General features: G+C 34.2%; 1 protein-coding gene across 4 annotated transcripts in view; it reads left to right on the forward strand.

The window, feature by feature from the left end:
- The window catches only part of LOC140450200 (uncharacterized), a 171,466-nt gene that overhangs the window by 119,067 nt on the left and 28,380 nt on the right, over positions 1-24,019 (forward strand). The window contains exon 6 of one of the 4 annotated variants that reach the window (XM_072543672.1): positions 13,961-14,364. The exons of 2 other annotated variants lie outside the window; for them this stretch is intronic. In XM_072543672.1, the coding sequence (XP_072399773.1) occupies positions 13,961-14,025 (65 nt within the window). In that variant the 3' untranslated portion in view covers positions 14,026-14,364. Of the gene's footprint in view, positions 1-6,121; positions 6,268-13,960; positions 14,365-24,019 lie in introns of those variants that run through there. One more of the 4 variants, XM_072543670.1, reaches the window with a different exon arrangement.

A 24,019-nucleotide genomic window follows, 5' to 3' on the forward strand; every position in this document is an offset into this window, starting at 1 on the left:
GAAGCAACTTCTTTGAAAATACATTTGCGAGTGCACACTGGAGAAAAACCGTACAAGTGTGAAATTTGTTTTAAGCGGTTTTCTCAGTCCAGTGTTTTGGAAAGACATACTAGATTGCATACTGGAGAAAAACCTTACAGGTGCGAAATATGTTTTAAGCGGTTTTCTCAGCCCAGTGGTTTGGAACAACATACGAGAGTGCACACTGGAGAAAAACCGTTTAAGTGTGAAATTTGTTTTAAACCGTTTTCTCAAGTAAGTAATATGAAAACCCATATGAAAGCGCACACTGAAGACAGACCATAAAGTGAAATTTGTTTTAAGCCGTTTTGTCAGTCAAAACAACATATGAGATTGCTTTGAAATTCGTTAAATCAGTACATGCAGTCATGAAGTAAAATCATAGAAGTATGAAATGTGTTTTAAGAGGTTCTTAAAGTAATTTGTAAAAAGACAAAAATAATAATTGTTAAGCATACCAACATAAACGCCCAAACTACAATAAACGATACACCGTTAGAAAAAGTGGAGAAAATATGCTATCTGAGCTGCAATGTTAACGATACCTGGGATCATAGCTACGAAATAAAAACTCGTATTGAAAAGTTAGAAACTCTTTTAATGGTCTTCTTAAGATTAGTAAAATTCTTATATCTTACGTTTTTAGTGACCTCCATGTAGTAGAAAGCCGGAGTCGTACATAAAAAGGTTAGAAGCATTGGAAATGTACTGACATACTGACGTATGTTAAGGGTCTCATATATACACAGCACAACTAACATACTATTCTCCAGAGGCTAAGAAAAGACAAAGAAATTATTAATACCTTAAAGAACAGAAAATTGACTTCGGCCACATTATGCGTAATAATAAATAATAAATTACAAACACAGTGCACACTTATCTAAATTTATATTACAAAAGCAATAAATACATTTAACAATAAACTTATTTCATTAGATACCTCAAAACTTCACCAAAACATGTAAATTATTAAAATACCCGAGAAATCGTTGGTCATTGATGCATTTTGCAGTATGGAATAGGTAGTGTATTTGTCAAAGAAGAGAAAATTTAAAACAAGATTGCGAATACATCTGGTATCGAAAGACAAGGTTATTTTCATACATTTCTGAAGTACAAAGAATTAGTTAACGTTTACTTTACAATCCATGATGCCATTATCGCCCGTGTTTTTGCCGTTTTACTTAAATCGTGCTCTTGGGCTGCTTCTCTTTTATCCTCCATTTGGTCTTAGGTTATAGATGGATTTTGGAGCGCATGTGTCTCTCTTCTACGAATAGTTGTCCGGTTCTGATTCCGTGGACTTTCCTTTATCTTCTGTGGGTCCAACACACTCTTGGACAGTATTCCTTACGAGTGGGCCGGTTCAACCTAAGAAGTTTGTTTCGCTTCCTGAACTTCCGTATGTAGAAAAGTTTTTCCTGCTTACCTGGAGCGAGGTGCTACTGGCTTTTCCTCCAGTGTTTTTGTCTTCCCTTCCTTGGATCGAAAAGTTAACTTTCCCACTTCGAAAAAGGGTGATGTTTGTAGGTTTCTGGAGCTCTTCTCGAAATTCAGCATCATTGATATGGTTCATAAAACCCCTTTATCTGAAAGACAGGCTGTCCAAAGATGTATTCTGAGCCCATGATTACTTATCATTAGTATATTAAGGATCCTTTTGTACTGAAAAACTTCCTCATCTTCATCCTGTCCGAAGACAGTGCATGAGTGTGGAGCATGCTTCCTGGCCTTTCAGCGTTCGGTTTTTCTCTAGAAGTTCCCTGCCCTTATGCTTTATGAACCGTGGTTTTGGCTTTAGTGTTTCCTGACTTTAGGCCTCGGGAACCCTTTGGCCCCGTGTTTATTTTTCGTTTGTCCATATTGGTCCCACGAGTAGCTAGGAAAAAAGAGTCCACCTCTCGCAGAGCCTTGCTTGCGAGAATAATACGATGAGGTACGACCTGTTGCCCAAAAAGAACCGTTTTCTATACTTATCCTTTAGGCCTTCACGGCGGTGTCTCACGGCTTGGCTTTAGGATTGTTAATCGACTATCTCCAGTGTAGATCCGCTGGGTTCAGTTTCAACAGGAACACCTTAACAAGGGTGTAATCAAAGATTACACACCCCCAATCTTTGTTGGGAGTACCCAGCGGACGTTGGACGGTTTAAGGAAGTGCAAAATCCTAAAACTCTCCGTGCAAAGCTTTACACTGATTAGAAAAGGAATACATCTTTCGGTCCCTGACAGCTATAATACACCGTATACTTCTTTTTTTTTTCAAATATTTAATTATCGCTATTCCTAAGAAATTAAGCGCAAAAAGATGCGATGAACTTAAGAGAGAGAGAGAGAGAGAGAGAGAGAGAGAGAGAGAGAAAAAAAAAAGAAAATACACCATCAACATCGCGTGATTTAAGGGTAACACCACCAAAAACTGTTGCTACTGTCCTTCATCAATAATAATATTGGCTCTAGTGCCAAAAAGAAAAGTTAGAAGAATGAAAAGAGAGAAAGAAATTATTAAAAGAACAACACAAAGAAAATTTAGACGAATAAAGAGATAGAAATAAATTATTAAAAGAACAAAATGAATTGTTAAAAAACACAGAACTTCAAAGTTAGAACAACTTGTAGAAATATTTGATTTGATTTGTATTTTTTTAAACGTTTATTTATACACTAGCGTAACAACTTGAAAAATATCAAATTTGAGTTATCCTTTGTACGCAGCTTAGAAAGTTACGTACAAGGGATAATCTTGTATCCCTGTATTTGGTACTTGTATTTGAGTATCCCTGTACTTAGCCGAGTACAAGGGATAACTGAAATTTGATACTTTTTTAGTTATTACACAATTGTATTGTAGTATTGTTTCGCATTTTGAATAAGATTTTGTAAAATTAAAATAAATCATTATTATGTGAACAACTGTTTTAATGGAATAATATGACAAGTATACTAACAATTAAAATTTTTGAAGCGACATCGCTGTGGAGCATTGTTCATATGTTCATTGCAGTTATAATTATTTTGTCCACCATCTGAATATAAAAAAAACTGAAAAAATACTTGATTTATGTCGGCCCAAAAATATTTAACAAAGAAAAAGAATTCTTGCAAAAAGGTTGTTGTTCTTTTCAGCAGATCTTAAAGGATAAAAAAATTGCTTAACAAATCAAACAAATAACAACCTGCTAGGCAAAATTTTTTATCCTTTAAAGTATTTTGAAAATGACAACGGCCTTTTTTCAAGGGTTTTTCATTTTTTAGTTGCTTTCATATTCAGAAAGTGGACAGAATAAACCTAAATAAATATCACTACATTAAAAATTCATTTTACAAAACTAAACGACTATTTTCCTAGTATACAATACCTAATTAATCCTAGACAAGAAAGAGTTACTATGCAGTGTAGTAACTCTATGAAGTAAGTATTACTTCGCAGAGTCTTGTATTTTGTTGCAGGTTTTTTTATTTAGATTTTGGTGGTACATAATAAACAGTTAAAAAAATCTATATTACAAAGTTTAAACATATAACACACCAAATTTATTACATATATGAAAATAAAAAAAAAGTTAAAGCAGATATCTTTTATACACAGAAAGTTGTTTTATAAATTTATTACAGTCATTAATTTCTTAGCAACATATTTGCTATTCTGTTTCTAAGTGCCATTCCATTTTGGTTGTCCTGGAGATTTTCTACATTTCCTTGTTCTACATTTTCAACATCCTCAGGTATGTCAAGTATTGTGACAATTTAACATTAAGATTATTTTTCTTTCTTCCTAATTTCCAAAATCTTTTTATGGTGTAAGTAGATGGTTTAAACATGGGTAACCGTGTAACGATATAATTTGCCTACCACATTGGGTATCACTTATAGGGGGTTGAAAGTGGGGACAGCAATTTTATTACTGGGCTGAAGATAGGATAAGCAAACAAACCGAAACCTTTGCGAACGGTCACTATTGATTTGGTTGGAGAGCTGGGTCGTAAGTAAGTGAATAAAGGAGGGACTGGGAGGGGTAACTACAAAGAAAGCAATCAAGAAAATACTTACATAGATTTCCTGGGCAACAAAACACAAGAAAGTTCCTAAACTATTTGAATTTGGACACCGTTTAAAAGAATCCTCTTGCTGGTTAGAAAAAAAGGCTTTTCTCTTCTAAAAAATATTAACGGGTGAAAATCTTTTTAAAGGAAATAATTATACAACTGCTGGTTTAGAGAGAAACATTACATATTTATTATTACTTCACATCAACAGTTATTACAAATAATATTAATAACGTTCATCACCAAAACTTACAATGGCGTTATTTGTAACGATTTACAACAAGCTCCAGACGTTGGGGACACTTGTAGTAATTTAAATTATTATTATAAATGAAAAGTATCTAAATTTTTCTACGGAGCTTACATTGAGGTTAACCTTTAAACAATACAATTCAAATTTATGGTTATGTACCAATTGCCAAAAAAGGATAATACTGACTGTTATATGTCGAAATGAAATATCAAACCTTTTTGAAATATTAATTAAATTTTAAAATTAATTGCATTTAAAAGAATACTAATATGACAATTAGCTAATCCATAAAACTAATAATTTTATTTATTTATAATTTTTTAGTTTGTCATGAAAGCAAATTTTTTTATTAATGAAAAATTGTTTATTTTTACTTAGAATAATTTTAATAAAAACTACCTGGTATCACTGGCGGATGTATTTTCTTTAATAAAGTTTTTTTTGGGATCGGAATTGAACCAAAACACTGCAAACAATACACTACTGTGTCCCACACAAGCTGGAATTGGTCTGAAGTGACCATAGAATACAAATAGACAATTCTTGGGAAGATTCGGGCTTCGGATTCTCCTGGATGACAACAAACTACAATCTTCAAAACTCGGCCACTCAGTTTCTTCTTTAAACCATGTGGACCTCTCAAATGGTTGGAAACGCCGTCTTACAAATCCCTCAGATAGGGCACAGCACAAAACAATCGGTGGTTAACTCAACAAAAACTGCCAAATAACATTTTGAGCACAAATTCACCTTTCAAATTAAAAAAAAAAATTGCCGGCTTTGAAGACTACACCCGAAATATATCTCTTCCCAATCTCCATATCCTTCCTAACTGTTTTTCCACCAACTGCTCGCAAACTAATTTTCGTAAAACAAAAAAATCAATAACGAATAACGAATTTGAAGAAAATCCGGACTAAACAACGAAACCAACTGCCCTGGCTGCGGGCTCATTTTAGATTGATCTCATAATCTTTAAAAATCGTTCGCCTCTCCCGCATAACTTTCTCACCAATTTAAGTGGATATTTATTTGACGCGCAATATTAAGCGGAATCAGCATCAAAAGAATCTAATAAAAATTATTATATACAGATCAGAAGTATTTATATTATCAATCCCAACGACGCAAAAGGATTGAGAAAATATTTCGGTGTTTTAACATATATGAAAATCGAAATGCTACAACTGTTGTCTCCTAACAAATAGTGTTTACCACAATTTTCAGCTAAACCTTCATTTAAAGGTGATGCTCTGAAGACACGGCTATCAAAAACTGATCCAGGATGACCTATGAATACGTCTCTTATTTTTCTTTTGTGATCACACACTACTTGTAGCTTAAAAAAGTTTCAAATGCAGTTTCAGTTGTATATTCTGTACATGATTAACATAATGGTTGTAATTAAAATAAACAAACAAAAATGTTTGCTTATAAAAAATAACGATTTGGCGTTTTTTTTGAAAATCAAATGGTGCTGTTTCCTTGCTTCGGTCAGGTATGTATTCTACATGCGTGAAAGCGTGAAATGTCTTGTGCCGCTCTAGCAGCACTTGTCGGTGTGATTGTTCCTCAGTTTTCTGAAGGGGTTTCAGTAGTTTTGCAGCTATTCTGCCATTGAATAAGTGTGAATCATTTGTGAAAATATTATAATTTTTATTTCTTCCTAGCAACACATTTTCTATCGCTGTTCTTTTGTTTTTCAAAGACCTTTCGGCGGTTTTCTGACTAATAAAATACGATGCATTTATTTTTGACCCCTTATTCATATTTAGCGACTACATAATTTTCGTTTTTAGTTTTAGAAACCCTAATGTTGTCTTCACTATTGCTTGAACTGGAGATGTCGCTTCTCAAATATATACTTGATGAATCACTAGACTCCATTACTTAGTACTTAAACTACTAAATGTGAAAAGAATGAAATTATCTAAACAAATAAACACAGAAAAACAACTCACTTTAGTTAACTTATTTTTGTTTTGTTAGACTGATCGTTGCAATACCAGCCCGTTCCCCCAGTGCAACAGAAAATTGACGAAAAGCAGTTGTTTGTTCTACTCTGTGGACTTTTTTCTATAATAGACGACTCATTTCTGTATATTTTATTTATTACAAGACAAACTAATACTAATACATAATTATCTCCAAAGAGCCATAAGACCAGTCTGTCGACTGTCAATATCTGTCGTCCTCTTTCAATTTTTTTGCCCTTTATCAGTTTTTTCAAAAAACAGTTTTTATTGAGTTACGGCCCTTTTCATTAACCTTTAATACACATTCACTATTTCCTTGACATTCACCTACGATATTCCGGATAGTTTATCGAAATCATAATTGTAGGCCATTGTAATATCAAAATTTTTAATATTCACACAATAAATGATAGCTTCAAATTATTGACTATTATTGATGGAACTTGTTGTAATTATTGTATCCGTAGAAACTAACTGCAATTTTATGGCCAACTAGGAAAAAACTAGTTTTTCGAAAAAGTGATAAGAGGCAAAAAAGTTTTAAAAATAATGTGTTAAACTAATGATGCCACAAAATTTATTAGATTTGAGAGTACTCAAAAATTTTGGGGTGATTTAGGGCTGCACTCCCGTTAAAATTTTTCTGTGTGCTTAGAATTTGTCGTTTCTTTTGTATGAAAAATGCTTTCAGAACAAGAAAGTAACATGTCCATTTTTATTACAAAATGTCAAGTAGTTTAGGAGATAATGCAAAAAAACAATTTTTATTTTGTAAATTCGAAGGGCTGTAACTTTTTTTGTGTACACTTTTGTACTAAGATAAGTTGGATTCAATTAATTTATTTTTACAAAATCCACAAGGAAAATAAATTCCTGCAGCTGGCTGTATACCATGTATCACAAAAAGAGGTTTAATGCTTTGTAAGTAGGTATATTTAAAAAACCCTTAGAAGGGCTACATTAAAATAACAAACGTTTTCGGAATAATAATTCCATCATCAGGTTAAAAGCCTAAAATAAGTATGAACCATTTAATTAAAGCAAACGTGTTTGAAATGTTGACTAAGGTTAAAAAAAAACAAAATGGTTATACTTACAGGTTAACATGCCTGAGCCACCAAAATATTAGGGTAACACCCTTTACAGAAGTTATACGTTTGCTTTAATTAAATGGTTCATACTTATTTTAGGTTTTTAACCTGATGATGGAATTATTATTCCGAAAACGTTTATTTTAATTAGTTCTAAGGGTTCTTTAAATATACCTACTTACAAAGAATTAAACCTCTTTTTTAATTTATTTTTGTCCCCGGAATGCGTGATATAATTTATGACATACCTTTTTGAAACACCCTGTATATATATACAGGGTGTTTCAATATATATATATATATATATATATATATATATATATATATAAATATAAAAAATTAATTTTTTTTTTTAATTATAAAAATTGCAAAATTTAAATAAAATTAAATAAACTGAAAATTTATTAAATTGAATTATTGTTACAGCAGTCTACATAAATATTTTTTCAATAGTTTTGTCTTATGTAACCATCATTTTATTAAAAAGCTCGATCCGAAAAATTTCCAAGAAAAGTTGTTTTAGTATAATAAAAATCATAGTTCTTATTCTTTATGAACTAAAACATTAATATAAAAAAATCATTTGATAGTAAATTTACCAAATCTAAATTGTATAACTTAATTAGTGACACAGTACTGACTCGTGTAAAATGGATTTTAGCAATAAAATAAGGGAGAGGGCCCACCAAACTGGCATGACAAGTAGCAAGTAGCGCGCGTCTAGCATGTTACTTAAAATGTAACCAATGCAAACGAATGATTCAACGCACACCAAAATGACAGTAACAGTGACGTCATGCAGTTTGCTACGCCACGTCGTTAAAAATAGAACTTGTTCTACTTTTTGTCCTTGGGTACAAACTACCCACGGGAGTTTTGTTCGTATTGTTGACGTTTAAAAGAGCAAGCATAACTTCATCCTCAGAGGATGACGTTTTGAATTTAACTAGCCTTTTTAATGTCATGCTACTTTAGTGTGCGCTACCTGCCACGCCAGTGCCATGCCCGAGCTATGTCATTGCCATGTTACATGTCACGTCAGTTTAGTGGGCGCTCTTGCTAAGATTATGTATTTTAAACATTACCTTTAAACGAAAAAACTTGAAAACTTCTTTATCACATTGAGACAGAAGAATGATATTTACGTAAAAAGTAACGAAAAATAAAAAAACATGCTGAAATGATTATTACGACAATGGCGTAGATTGTGAAGGGGAAAAGGAAGTATCTATGCCTACAGCACGCCTTAGGTAACAGCGGAAAACTATCTTTTAACACTAGTTAAAATCCTAACATGTGTAATGCGGACTTGACATTTACGAGTACTCGGATCCGAGTAGCTCAGATTTGAGTTACGAGTAGAACTGCGATCGTTTACATTAAATCCAAGCGATCAGAGTTATTTCAAAGAGAATTTAAAAATGGCGCCATCAAGAAAGAAACGAGCTGCTGTTGCGTTAGTGTTATTAAACATTTTAAAGGAGAAAAATAAATGTAAGTGGTAATGGTAATGATATCCTCAATAGTCTCGTACGCCTTATTTCTTTTGATAATGTCCCGATACTCCTTTAGTTTCATATTCCATAAACATTCAAAAGAACGGTAAAGATCGATACATTGATCCATTTGATCTGCAGAAAATCTTAGTTCCGCCATTTTTAATTTGGAATTTCCACCACTTTGACGCTCACTCGTACAGGAACTGACAGGAACTCGTACTGCTACTCGGTTTGCATTCAACTTCAATCAGAGCTCGGATCCGAGTGACAAGAGGCTCCGAGTAGACGTTTATACTTCCGAGTTGCACTCCGAGTAGAGTAACTCGGATCCGAGTACTCGTAAATGTAAAGCGGACTTAAATTGTCAAGTTTTAACAAAAAATATTGGATGGTGTTAAAACAATGGACTAAAATAATTTTAGAAGTTTGTAATAATGTAAAGTCTATCTCGGTAAGGAGAAATATTTTATTTAAGTGTTTTAGGTTAAATCTTTGTATTTTGTGCTAACGTTTCTCCAGTTACTATATGGACAGTCCTTAATAAAAATAAAATCAAATAAAATTAAACAAAATTACAAAAATTATAAAAAATTGAAAAAAATAAAATTAGATAAACAATAAAATTAAATAAATAAAATGAAATTAAATCTACTTTAATAAAATTAAATAAAAGTAATTAAAATTAAATAAAATTAAACGAAATTAAAAAAATTAAATAAAATTTAATAAAATAATTAAAATAAATAAAAGTTTATTTTAGAAATTTAGAAAGTATTTACAAATGGAAAGTTTTTAAGAAAAATTAATTAATAATTCGTTTTTAGAATCTAATGACAGTAAAGGTGCAACACGAGAACGGGCACATTCCCCATGTTAAATAACATAAGAAATCTCTAAGGTCCATTCTGCTCGTTTTTGGCTCATTTCGTGGTAGAAGCGCGACGGCTTATCGGATCGTGACGTGTGAGGTATCGTCGGAAAGGTGAGGGGTAACGAATACGTAGGCACAGAAAAAAACATGGTGGCGTATTGCCAAAAGGACACTAAGCTTATAACGTCTAAATAACTCAACTTACGACAACGTGCAAGATATCTATGGAAAGGGGAGGAGCCAACAAATACGTAGACAGAAAAAAACATGGCAAAGATTTGCCAAAAGGACACTAAGCTTGTAACGTCTAAATGGCTCAACGTACAAGGTATCGATGGAAAGGGGAGGCGGTAATGAATATGTTAGGACAAAAAACAAACGCAAAGACTGTGCCAAAACGGTACTATTTGGTATCTCTTTTATTAGACAGATTACTACGTGCAACACGTTAAATGAAAGAGGAGGAGATATCGAATATGATAATACAAAAAACAAAGCCAGAGTCATTGTCAAAACTGCACTATAACGTATCTCCGTTTCTATTGGTCCGATCTTTGCGAATGAGGGCTCGTTGGAAACAGGAGATATCGAATATGTTATCACAAAAAACAAAGATAAAGACATTGTCAAAATGGCACTATATCGGATTTTCGTTGCTATTGATCGGACTTTAGCATAATAGACGTTGAAGCAAAGGAGAGTAGTCACTGAGGCTAACAGAGAAACAAACATGACAATATTGCCAAAACGGTGCTATATCATATATTATTCCTATTTTGAAGGGGATTGGATTTCGTCTATTACAGTTCATCATCTTGTCATACAAATCGCTACCTGTCGGCTACATCCTTTAATTATGCCCGAACCATCAAGCACCTGTCATCGTAAAAAAGACACTCCTTGAGCCTATCGCTTTTCTCTCTCTCTCTCTCTCTCTCTCTCTCTCTCTCTTGAAAACAATATATAACGTACAACAATGTGTGAGGTATTACTAGAAATAAAACATGATTAATCGAAGAACGTATACAATTCTTACAGTATGACCAAACCAACAAACATCCTCTATATAATCTCTGATTGAGTACTACTATATACGGAACGTGCATTACTATACAGCACTGTTATTCTATATATGCGTATCATTTTCATGAAAATTATTGAATACAGATGTATTGTGAGTTGCATACTATATTTTATCTACGACAATTCGGGTGATATTATAAAAATCGCCGAATACAAATGGTATTGTGAGTTGCATACTTTGTTTTATCTACGGCAAGCCAGGTAATATTATGTTTTGTAGGTTAGTATTGTGCTTCGGCTCTCTGGTAAGAAATAGAAATATATGTTGTATTAGAAAAAGTCGTATAAAAATAGCTACATAGACTGCCTGAAAAATATGTTAGCAAGGTCAGCAGTAAGTAATGGTTAAATGTAATAAGTATGTTAAGGTGTAAGTTAAACGTTAATAAAACAATGTTAGTATCGAAGCGATGGAATGTGTGTAAAGCAATATATAAAAATGATGTAAGCATGCAATGAATGAAAGGTAGTCAATTCGGTTCGAACATAAATTTGCTGAAAAACAGAAAAAATATGTTCTTAACAGCAGTCACCAACGTGAAAGTACGACTACATCGACCGCCATGTTAGTAAGGATGATGGTTAGTAGGGACGAATAAAGTAGATACAGTATCAATCAACCATTCGATGAAGTAAGATGGAAAAAATTGAGTTGTTCAGAGGTCCGAGCGCGGTTAGAAAAATTATGCAGTTAAATTTGGACGACATGATTATTAATCAATGGATAACAAACACAAGAGTTACCTGCTACATCTTATATGTTAACGGAGAACCAGCATCGTTTGTTCTATTATTGAAACGTGACTTTGATCGACTCGGGCAACACGATGTACTAAAAGTAGTAGATTACATATATACATTACCCAACCATCGGAGAAGTGGATATGCTTGCAAACTTATACATCACATAAAGAAAAATAATGAAGTTACGGTATTCTGCTCCAACGACGAATGTGAATGCTTTTAATGTTTAGATACCCATAATAAATTTATATAAAATATATCTTGTCTTATTTCTTGCACGCTTAAAGCAGTCTACCTTAATGTACTTTAAAATAATGGAAGGTGAAGTTTACCATATCAATATATAAAGAGAAACTTTTGTTATATTTATATGCGCTTTTACCTATATTGTTGAGAATCGAGTTACATTTTATTTATTAATTTATTTTTTAAGTATCTTTGCTACAGTAATAAAAATATTTTTTCGTATTTCCAGTAGACGTGCCGAAGCCCCTTTAAAATATGCTATCGTCGATTTGCTTTTCTTAAAATCATGATAAATATCAACCATTTTTCTTTCTTCACCGCTTTTACACATAAACATTCCTTTTTCAGTGAAACTTCGATTTGATGAGGTAGATGATGTTTTGTAATTGCATCTGTTGGATCGAATACTATCTCATTATGTTCATTACAGAAATGGGGCGTAATTACAATTCCATTTGAGTAGACCTTTGTACCTACTACCACTTTTATTTTTATCCCATACTGCCTGGCAACTTCATGAAAGATTAAACTAGCCGGTATCGGATAGCCGAATAGTTTTCAATGCCGTGTTTATTCTTCGTATGTCGATATATATCAGTTCTATTCATACAATTTCCACATCTTTCGCAAAGTAGCTGACGTCTATTATAATTAAATTGCCATTCTTTGAAATCTTCGTAACTAGACGAAGAAGAATTATATGGAACCCACTTTCTATCATTTAAACCTCCTTTAATGTAACATGTATCACAAAATTCGCTTGAGGTGACATCGGGATACTCCTGAAGACAACTCTTACAATTCCTAACCATGACTCATTATTGTGATAAAATGATGAAGAATGCACCATGAATGAGTCAACTTATAATTTTATATACCTACGCCCATTACCACAAAGTATGTTTTACTATCTGATAAATTTTTTTTTCATAGTTGGCGGTACTGCTTCTTTTTATGTTGGTAGTACTGATACTTTCTTGTATCTTTTATATAATGAGTAAGGAGTAAACCAGTTCAATAAATGTCTTAAATGCAGCACTTACATTGATTCTCATGGAAGAACAAGCACAAATCTATAGATTTCAGGGGTGTTTTAAGCATAACATAATACTATTCAGTCTTCCGTCCGACTAAACGTATATTTAATACCCCGCTGTCGTACGGTCGTAGCGTCCTCCTGCTTTTCTGGAGTCTCTAGACGCTCTACGACCGCCGCTCTCGAAGAGGATCTGAAGTTTCGAGAGTCCATCCTCGTTTTCGTGGAGTTAATCGGGATTTCGGCCTCTACGTGTGAGAAGCTTCGCCGAGCCTCTGTGGCAGGTGAGGGGACACCGGCAATCACAATTCTTTTATAGTTCGAGCTTTCTTACAGACAGCATTCTTACAATGACTTAATATGTGCGTTAGAATTCTGATGCGTGGTGTATGTCTCAAGTTCCACAGAGATGCCGGCCTTCTCACTTCGTGTGGCCGCATTTCCTCTCCTCGAGAGAGGCATAAGAATGCCGGCCGTGTCGACTCTTCCTACTGCCCGTCGCTTCGTGTCACTACTTTTCGTAAACAGTATTTTCGATAGTTACTATTTGCATAAGGTTTCTGGCGACGAAGCGCTATCGCAGCTCGACCCTGATTGCAAAAGCAATTACAAGTCCCCGTCGGGGCTTTTATTCGCTCTTTACCGTGACAGGTCCCAAAGAACGCTGTTCGACATAATTTAAAATAGTTATAAGAAAAATGTCTTTTCTATTTCAAAAAGTCGTGTTCTACTGTCAGGGAGCGTTCGTAGTCGACACGCCGGTTCTCGTGCTCTCTAGATTTAACTGCTAAATTGGATGAAGTCTTATTGTATTCGACGTCTTGGGTTATTGGATAAATAAAACTCTAAAGTAGCGTGGTAGCATACCAGGCCAACAAGGTCTAGCGGGGCTAGTAGTATATGGCGACTGTATCCCGATCGGAAGATGTGCTGCTCTTGTATACACTTAGTGTTTAGCAATCTTCCGCCGAGAGGCCAATGACAGCGTAGTTAATAAAGAGCGCTGTGATTGGCCGGCCAAAGTAACAATCTTTGTCGTGATTGGTTACCTTGGCGACACCGAATTAAGGTATTTTCTTTATTCTGTTTCAGATATTCCTAGCCTTCAGACGTGTGCTCTGGTGAGTTTTAAATCGTTCAGAAGTGTGCTCTGGTGAGTGATATATTTTAAAAAATTTTGAATTTTTTGAAAATTTCTAGTTTTATAACAATTTGTAGTTTTTTGAAAATTTTTGAGTTTTTTTAAAGGAAAGTAATAAAATGTTAAAATTTAAGAATTACAGGAATAAGATTAAAGCCCCCTTCACCGTTTACGTGGGTCTCGAAAGTGCTTTAAAACGTACAGGAGATCTGCATAAAAAGCAAGAACATATTCCTGTAGCAGTTGGGTATTATTTCAAATGTTCGTATGATGACAGCCTCTCTTTTTACCAAATCATATCGAGGAAAAGATTGTATGAGGTGGTTTGCAGATGAACTAAATCAGCTTGCTGAGGATGTCTCTACAGTGTTTTGTGCTCATATGATATAAATATGACAACTCAGAAAGAGAGTGATTTTCATGCAGCCACTCATTGCCATATTTGCGAGCAGCGCTTCTCCCCCAGTGATAAAAAAGTCCGAGACAATGATCACATGATTCCGGAAAACAATTATTAAGACCTGTAGATCTTCTTCCTATTACTAAGGAAAAATATATCTCTTTCACTAAACACATTCATGAGTTTTCGATTCATGGCTTCTTCTCTTGATAAGCTCTCTTCTTATTTGATAGAATATCCTAATCTTCGCACTCAATTTTCATCGCTTCCTGAGGAGCAATTCAATCTTCTAACCAAGAAAGGTATCATGCCCTATGATTATATTGATTCATTTAAGAAATTTGCTGAATCGTTTCTACCTCCTATTGAGTCTTTTTATAATAAACTTGAGGATAAACCATGTCCTCGCCGCCATTATCGTAGAGTCCCAGGCGTCTTGTCTTCATACTCCTGTTCCACTCTCGGGGATTATGTAGATCTCTACATGAAAAACAAACATTCTTCTTCTGGCAGACGTCTTTGTGTAATTTAGATCGAGTTGTCTCAAAACATATAATCTCGATCCTGCATATTACTTTACTCTCCCCGGCTGCACGTGGGATGCAATGCTTAAGCATACAAAACAGGAACTGGAGCTTTTAACAGATCCAGATATGTTTTTGTTTGTGGAGCGTGGCATCGCGGTGGTTTGAGTCAAGTATGCTCGAAACGTCGCGTTCACGCTAATAATAAGTATATGGCATCCTACGATCCTTCGAAGCCTGACTCCTATCTGATGTATTTCGATGTCAATAATCAATATGGCTGGGCGATGTCGCAATTCCTTCCGTATGGTGGTTTCGAGTGGGTCGACCCCAACATTCATGTCCTTTCCATTGCTGATGATGCTTCTGAAGGGTACATTCACGAGGTAGATTTAGAATACCCTCAATATCCCCATGATCGTCACAAAGATATCCCGTTTTGTCTGAGTCTTGAAATCCTAAGACTATGCTTCCTCCTACACGTCCGCGAGAACAGGCTAAATTAATGGCCACCCTTAATGATAAAACAAAATATGTAATACATTATAGAGCCTTGAAATAAGCGCTAGCACATGGATTGATTGTAAAAAAGATACACAGAGTATTGAAATTCAAACAGACTCCGTGGTTGAAATCATATATCAACTTGAATACAAATCTCCGGAAGGCAGCGAAAAATGAGTTTGAAAAGAACCTTTTTAAGCTAATGAATAATGCCGTGTTCGGTTAGACTATGGAAAATGTGCGCAAGCACGTTGATATTAAATTACTAACTGAATGGCAGGGTCGTTACGGAGCTGAAGCTAGAATAAGTAATCCCCTCTTTAAGACATGTACGATTTTTAATGAAAACTTGGTAGTCGTTGAGATGAATAAGGCTGAAATATGGTTAGATAAACCAATATATGTCGGAATGAGTATTTTGGACTTGGCTAAGACAACAATATATGATTCTCAATATAACTATTTAGCAGGCAGGTTCGGAGAGAACTTTACAACTTGCTATACAGATAAAGATTCTGTAATCGTGGAACTACGTGAACAAGACCTCTATGAAGCTATGATAAAAGATTGTCATCAATATTTTGATACCTCAGACTATCCTAAAGACAATATTTATGGTATCTCTCAGGTTAATAAGAAGGTGTTGGGTATGATGAAAGATGAGAATAATGGGCTAATAATGACTGACTATATTGGGCTTCTGACTATAAAAGACGAAGGAAGTAAAGAAGTCAGTAGTGAACGCTAAAATAACATTTGAGGACTACATAGTGTTTGGATAACTTTGGAAAACGGTGATTGTCTCACAGAATCTAATACGCTCAGATAAGTATAAAGTTTATTTTATAACTCAAAGCAAGATTGCGCCAAGCCCTAATGATGATAAAAGATATCACCTTCCGGAGTCTTATGATACTTTACCTTGGGGTCATTATTTGATTGATAATCAGATGGATGTTGATTAACATACAGCATGATTTTGCTAAATCCCCAATTTTATCATTTATCTCTGATATATTATTTAATTATCTTTAAGATGGGTGTTGGTTGGATATTATCATGTTAATACTTGGTTTATTTATTACAGCTAAAATATTGATACTACCTACATCTGAATCAGACACTTTTTATTATATTCCTCTTAACACCCATTAATATCACTCATAATTTTTATATAATTAAGATTAGCATATTTAGTTGATTACAACTAACATATTACTAAATATATCTAGAACAGACCCGTTTATTATATTCCTTTTCTCAACCTTTCCCTTATTAATCGTTTTTATATAATATTATAATTCTACTAGATCTTAGTTTTGTATATATTATATCTTAATTAAGTATAATTATTAAGATTAGTTCATATAAAAAAGATGTTTAGTTATGACCACTAAAAGATATCTGATATGGACCACTGGTAAATTAATGAGCCGTTTTGGTTAACTCCGAAGCCGTTGCTCGTGTAGCCTCCTAGCAAGACGATCGATAACTTAATGGTCTTCTTTCCTCGATTTAGTTTTAAGTCTTCGATAGCCTGTCACAAAACAGGAGTCGGAGAAATCCCTAGTTTTAATATATGATAACCTAGAGTTGTCTATCAAGCCTCAATAATTCATTTTGAATACTACAGAACGTAGTAACGAATGAATTTCCACCAAAGTATCGATGTTTTAACATTAATAAGAATAAAAGATGTCCAACAGATCAATAAAAAGATGTCTACTAAACCAAGTTAAATCATGAGCTGATCTTAGTAAGTTAAGTATATTGCTATTATTAAAAATATATTATCATATAATGTAAAAAATTATTCATTCCTACTAACCATCATCCTTACTAACATGGCAGTCGATGTAGTCGTACCTTCACGTTGGTGACTGCTGTTAAGAACATATTTTTTCTGTTTTTTATCAAATTTATGTTCGAACCGAATTGACTACTTTCATTCATTACATGCTTACATAATTTTTATACATCGCTTCACACATACATTCCATCGCTTAGATACTAACATTATTTTATTAACGTTTAACTTACACTTTAACATACTTATTACATTTAACCATTACTTACTGCTGGCCTTGCTAACATATTTTTCAGGTAGTCTATGTAGCTATTTTTATACGATTTTTTCTAATACAACATATATTTTTATTTCTTACCAGAGACCCGAAGCACAATACCAACCTACAAAACAATACTACCTGACTTGCCCTAGATGAAATATAGTATGCAACTCACAATACCATTTGTATTCGGTGATTTTTATATTACCCGAATTGTCGTAGATACAATATAGTATGCAACTCACCAATACATCTCTATTTAATAATTTTTTTAATATTTAATAACGTTCTTCGATTAATCATGTTCTATTTCTAGTAATACCTCACACGTTGTTGTACGTTATATCATTTTCACCGTCACCTCGCCTTTCATACATTGTTTCGAGAGAGAGAGAGAGAGAGAGAGAGAGAGACAGAGAAAAAGCGATAGGCCGAATGAGTGTCTTTTTTACGATGACAGGTGATGCCAGGTGAAATCTAATCCCCTTCAAAATAGGTACAATACAGATTGAACCAATTTAAAACGGAACATACAATTTAATATATATCTGTTTGAACTGCATTTGAAATAGTGGACCAATATAAAACTTGGACAAAAATAAATCCATACCCGGTGATAGACATTGTATAAAATATCGTTCAACTATCAGTCTCCTTTAAAGGAAAGAGAAGCTTGCCTAATAGTCGGAGAGATAGAGCCGAAATTTTGAACTGATCAGTAATATGACATTTCTCTATTGGAATATATTCATTGTAACTGGGTTAAGACTTTGTCTTACAGGCGGACGCCCCTCGTGGTACAGGGGGCGAGATACAGGATAGTGTCGTTTTGGCAATGTCTTTGTCTTTGTTTTTTGTGTTATCGTATTCGATATCTCCTCCTCTTTCATTTAATGTATTACACGTAGTAATCTGACTAATAACAAGAGAGATAAGATATAGTGCCGTTTTGGCACACTCTTTGCGTTTGTTTTTTGTCCTAACATATTTATTACCACCTCCCCTTTCCATCGATACCTTGTACGTTGAGCGATTTAGACGTTACAAGCTTAGTGTCCTTTTGGCAAATCTCCGCCATATTTTTTTTCTATGTCTACATATTTGTTGGCTCCTCCCCTTTCCATAGATACCTTGCACGTTGTCATACGTTGAGTTGTTTAGACGTTACAAGCTTAGTGTTCTTTTGGCAATACGCCACCATGTTTTTTTCTGTGTCTACGTATTCGTTACCCGTCACCTTTCCGACGATACCTTGCACGTCACGATCTGACCAATAACAACGGAGATATGCTTTAGTGCCGTTTTGGCATTGTCTTTGCGTTTGATTTTTGTCTTAACATGTTCGTTACCACCTCCCCTTTCCATCGAGACCTTGCACGTTGTTGTACGTTGAGCCTTTTAGACGTTACAAGCTTAGTGTCCTTTTGGTACCGCCGCCATCTTTGTTTTTTTTTGTGTTAACGTATTCGTTACCCTCCCCATTTCCGACGATACCTCACACGTCACGATCCGATAAGCCGTCGCGCTTCCACCACGAAATGAGCCAAAAACGAGCAGAATGGACCTTAGCGATTTCTTATGGGATTTAACATGGGGAATGTGCCCGTTCTCTTGTTGCACATTTGCTAATGATTATCAAAATAAAATAAATAAGCATAAATACAAGATAATAATGAAAATTTATATGATGAATAAATTAGACTACTTTTCTTTATTCCACAGAACTCAGGTTTTAATACCCACTTGTAGTGAGAACACCATTATGAGTAGCAATCTTCTAAGATCTCTACTGCAGGATTATAGGGAAGCCCCAGTAATATACACCGACGCATCAAAAACAACAGAAGGGACTGGATGCGCATACTTTTTACCTGCTACAAACGTAGAATTCAAGTATAAACTACCATATGAATTTTCAATCTTTTCAGCGGAATCAATAGCTATACTTGAAGCTCTAAAATATGTTAAAAACACCTGGAATAGACATATTTTAATTCTGTTAGATTGCCTTTCAGTTTTGCAGAGCATAAAAAACATTGAATTGCCCTCGACATTTAGCAACCCCTACATATTTGAAATAAAAGATCGATTGTATCATTATCATCGACTGGAGTCAACATAAAATTTATTTGGGTCAAAGCACATATTGGTCTCAAACATAATGAATATGTAGATCATTTGGCTAAAATGAGTGTAACAACTGGCTCTACGTTGAAATATATGCTTAATACATCAGATGTTGCTACGATTTTCAAAAAAAAAAAAAATCAGCAACTTAGATGGAAAGAGCAATGGAAACATAACTGTTCTACAAACCATAAAAGGTATACCTCTTTACAACCAACCATACCTCAAACAACCTGGTTTCAGAATTTCAAAGCTCCTCGTAAATATATTACTACAATAAATCGAATACGCTTTGGACATGCATGCTACCCATGCCATTTATTTAAAATTAAAGTCATCGATGATGATAGTTGCAAACATTGCGGTAAGCTAGGTGACCTCGATCACATCTTCTTTGAATGTCCTAAATTTATTCAGCATTCAAACTCCCTGTATACAAAATTAACTAAATGCAATACATACGCTCCATATAATATACAGTCCTTGTTAGCAATTCGGACCGTGCAAGTTCGGAAGAGCGACACCTGGTGTCGTAAATTAGTAAAATTTACTGCACTTTCATGTTAGATGGAGGTTACCGGATAAATGTCAAGGACGTAGCCCCAGAAAAGAATAAGAAGAAAAAGTAAGATTGAGGTTATGTCGGTATGTTATTAAAAGGTAAACATTGTATGTAGTGTAAATACAAATAAATATATTATTAAATTACAGCATTACTGTTGGATACAATAAATTTTTTCAGGGGAGACAAAAAACTTTTGGAAATTATTGTTTTAGCAAATAGAAAAAATCAAGATACATTTGTGTAGATATAACAAATTTGTAAAACTCAGTAAACTTAATTTATTTATTCCTCACATAAACGAACAAAGCTTTAAAATAATGCATAAATTAGCAGGTTAAGCCCATGATATCATCATATTGGTTTGAACAATTAATTCTTTTCCTGTAAACTTTTGGACAGCGAATATATCTTAATGCATCTTCAGAAAAACTTGAACTTGATGCATTTTTGTAAACTTAAAAAAAATCAAATTTAAACATTAAACTTGATTTTTGGGTTAAAGTGAACTCTAAGTGAGTGTTATGAAACTAAAATTTACACTTAAAAGTGAACTTTTATTTATTATTTATTTCAAACTGACTTTAAAATCGGGCACAAGAATAATGCATAATTTAGGTTATGTTACTTATGCTTTTGTATGATATAAATCCACTTTTCTCTTTGTAGTAATTTGTGTTTCGAAGTTGGAAACGAATAAAACTTAAATTGACAATTTTTTGTTGTATTTTTATTTATAACACAGCATTTACTAAATCTCATTTTCTTCATTGACAGAAGGTGTAAATAAACACGAATATGAAATATGACAATTTGAGAATTGACAATATGAATTTATGAAATCTATGAAATGTGCAGTAAAAAATGCAAGATTTCTCCGCTACTCGCGCACGATCGTTTCTCGTATCACATCCAAGTACTTGCACGTCGCCAATAGGTTCTGTAACAATATATAATTTAATTATAGAATTTTTGTCAGACACATGCATAGCTTTATAAATCTGGTACTCGTTCATGAAAATTTTCATGAGCGTGTATAGGGATAGTCTTGTACCCTTTGTTTATCCTATATGTAACAATACCTTATCCGTGGTCCAGTATTATTTGTCTGTTAAAATAAATGTCACAAAAAAAATTCTATAGGTATTATATTTAACAATTTTAAATAAAACTTAAAAAAAATAATATTTTTTAAATTGTAAATGTGTATGTTATAAAAAATATTAAAAATTCAGTAATAAGCAGACATAAAATTTTAATAAGCTACATGTAGTAAAAAAACGTTATAAGAAGTATGTACTTCTTTCGGCAGTGGCGCACCCAGGTGGGGGTTTTGGGGGTTAAACCTCCCCCAGGGCATGTAAAGTAAAAAATATATAAAGAATAGTAGGAAAATATAACTTGTCTTTCACACACAATAGAAAAAATCCAAAACGCTAATTTAATAAATAAATTACCTGTAACGACCTGTATGTGTGAAAAATTATTTTCATCGCTGAAAGTCATCATCATCATCATCCAGCCCCATTTTCACATCCATTGTTGGATATAGGCCTCCTCCAAACGTCTCCAGTTCTCTCTATCTCTAGCTGCTGCAATCCAGTTTGTTTCTATTCTCCTTAGGTCGTCGGTCCATCGGGTGGGTGGTCTGCCTCGACTTCGCTTGTCGGCTCTTGGTCTCCACTCCAATAATCTCTTCGTCCATCTTCCGTCTTCCATTCTAGCAACATGTCCAGCCCACCTCCACTTTTGTTTATTGATTCGCAGTATAATATCGTCTACGCCAGTTCGTCGGCGTATCTCCTCATTTCTCACGCGATCTTTCAAGGTCAGGCCCAGCATTGATCTCTCCATTCGCCTTTGTGTTACCCTCAGTTTTTCGGCAGTAGCTTTCGTTAAAGTTAGGGTCTCTGCTCCGTAGGTCAAGACTGGTAAGATGCATTGGTTAAATGCCTTCCTTTTCAGGTGAATTGGGGTATTTGTTTTAAAAATGTCCCTCATCCTTCCATATGCCGCCCATCCCAACGTGATTCGTCTATTTAGCTCGCAGGTTTGGTTGTCTCTGGTTATTCTGATTTCATGACCCAAGTATGTGTATTTATCGATTAATTCTACCTTGTTGTTATTGATCTGTATCTCTTCGCTGAGAACCATATTGGTCATCATTTTGGTTTTCTCGAAATTTATCTCCAGCCCAGTTTCTTGTAGTATGTAATTCAGTTCTTGAAGCATGTCTTTGATCTCTCCCAGATTATCTGACAGAAGCACGATATCGTCCGCAAAACGTAGATGGTTTAATCTTTCTCCATCGATGGATATTCCTTTCTGTTACCAGGTTAGTCTTTTAAATGCATACTCAAGAACGGTAATGAACAGCTTTGGTGACATGGTATCACCTTGCCTGACTCCCCTTTTTATCTTTATTTTATTAGTTGCTGAATGTAGACTTATGGTTGTTGTGGCATTTTCATATATATTTTTAACTATATTACAATATCTGTGGTCGACCCTGCAATCTTGTAGTGCTCTTAAGATGGACGGTAATTCCACTGTATCAAACGCCTTTTTAAAGTCTACAAATATCAATACCAAGGGACGGTTATATTCGTTAGTTTTTTCTATCAGGGTTTTTAGGCACTGCAGGTGATCGTTTGTGCCGTAATTAGGGCGGAAACCGGCTTGTTCCCGAGGTTGGTAAAAATCCAGCTTTGTCTCTAATCTGTTCGTTATTATTCGGGTGTATAATTTATAAAGATGGTTAAGGAGACTGATTGGTCTGTATCTTTCCAGGTGTGCTATATCTCCCTTCTTGTGTAAGAGTACAGTTATTGAATTATTCCTTATAAGAAGGCCTTCCCCTTCTTCTTCTTTGTTGTGGTATGTAATTTAAAGCTTTCTTTGGTCATCTATCTTTATTCATTCGCTTCACGTGACCATACCACACTAGCTGTCTCGTTTCAATTCTGTCTACACTGGAATATACAGTATTTGTCCTCCTTCTAATATCTTCATTCCTGATATGATCTTTTTTGGATACACCACACGCTCTCCTTTGAAAATCCATTTCTACTATTTTTATTCTTTTTCTATCTTTTTTTGGGATCTGCCAAACTTCTGCCCCATGTCATAATAGGCTCTACCAAGGTTCGATAGATTGTCAATTTCGTTTCTTGTCTAATACCTTTAGACCATAGTAGAGAGTTTAGAATGTTTACCGCTTTTTTCCCTGCTGCGTTCTGTTTTCCATATCTCTTTTGGTAGTGCCTTCTTTAGATATTATAGATCCGAGATATTTATACTCATTACATGTTTTTGTGTTTCTAATTTCTAACTCTGGATCTTCTTCATCATCTCCTATTTTAAGATACGATGTCTTTGATATATTCATATTGAGGCCCCATTTTTCATATTCTTTCTTTAGTTTTTTAAACATGTAGTCCATGTCTTCCTCACCACTGCTCTAGCGATGATTGAATATATATTTTAAATAAGGTCGGAGATAGACAACATCCTTGTTTAAGTCCCTTTATTATTGGAAATGATTCAGATATATAGTTTCCTTCTTTAACGACACTTTTTGCATTTTTGTATATATTTGCGATAGCATCTACATACTCTCTACTGAGATCTACTTTCGTCAATGTTTGAAACAGTTTTTTCAAAGGTACCGTATCGTATACCTTCTCTAAATCTACAAACAATAGGTGGGTAGACAGGTATCTTGCCTTCAGTTTTTCGATTACCTGGCTGCAGAACGAATATAGAAATTCTACCATCAGTGCACTATCTTCCTGCACGAAATCCATTTTGTTCTTCTATGTCTT

The sequence above is a fragment of the Diabrotica undecimpunctata genome, chromosome 9, assembly GCF_040954645.1.
Source record: "Diabrotica undecimpunctata isolate CICGRU chromosome 9, icDiaUnde3, whole genome shotgun sequence".
NCBI lineage: Eukaryota > Metazoa > Arthropoda > Insecta > Coleoptera > Chrysomelidae > Diabrotica > Diabrotica undecimpunctata.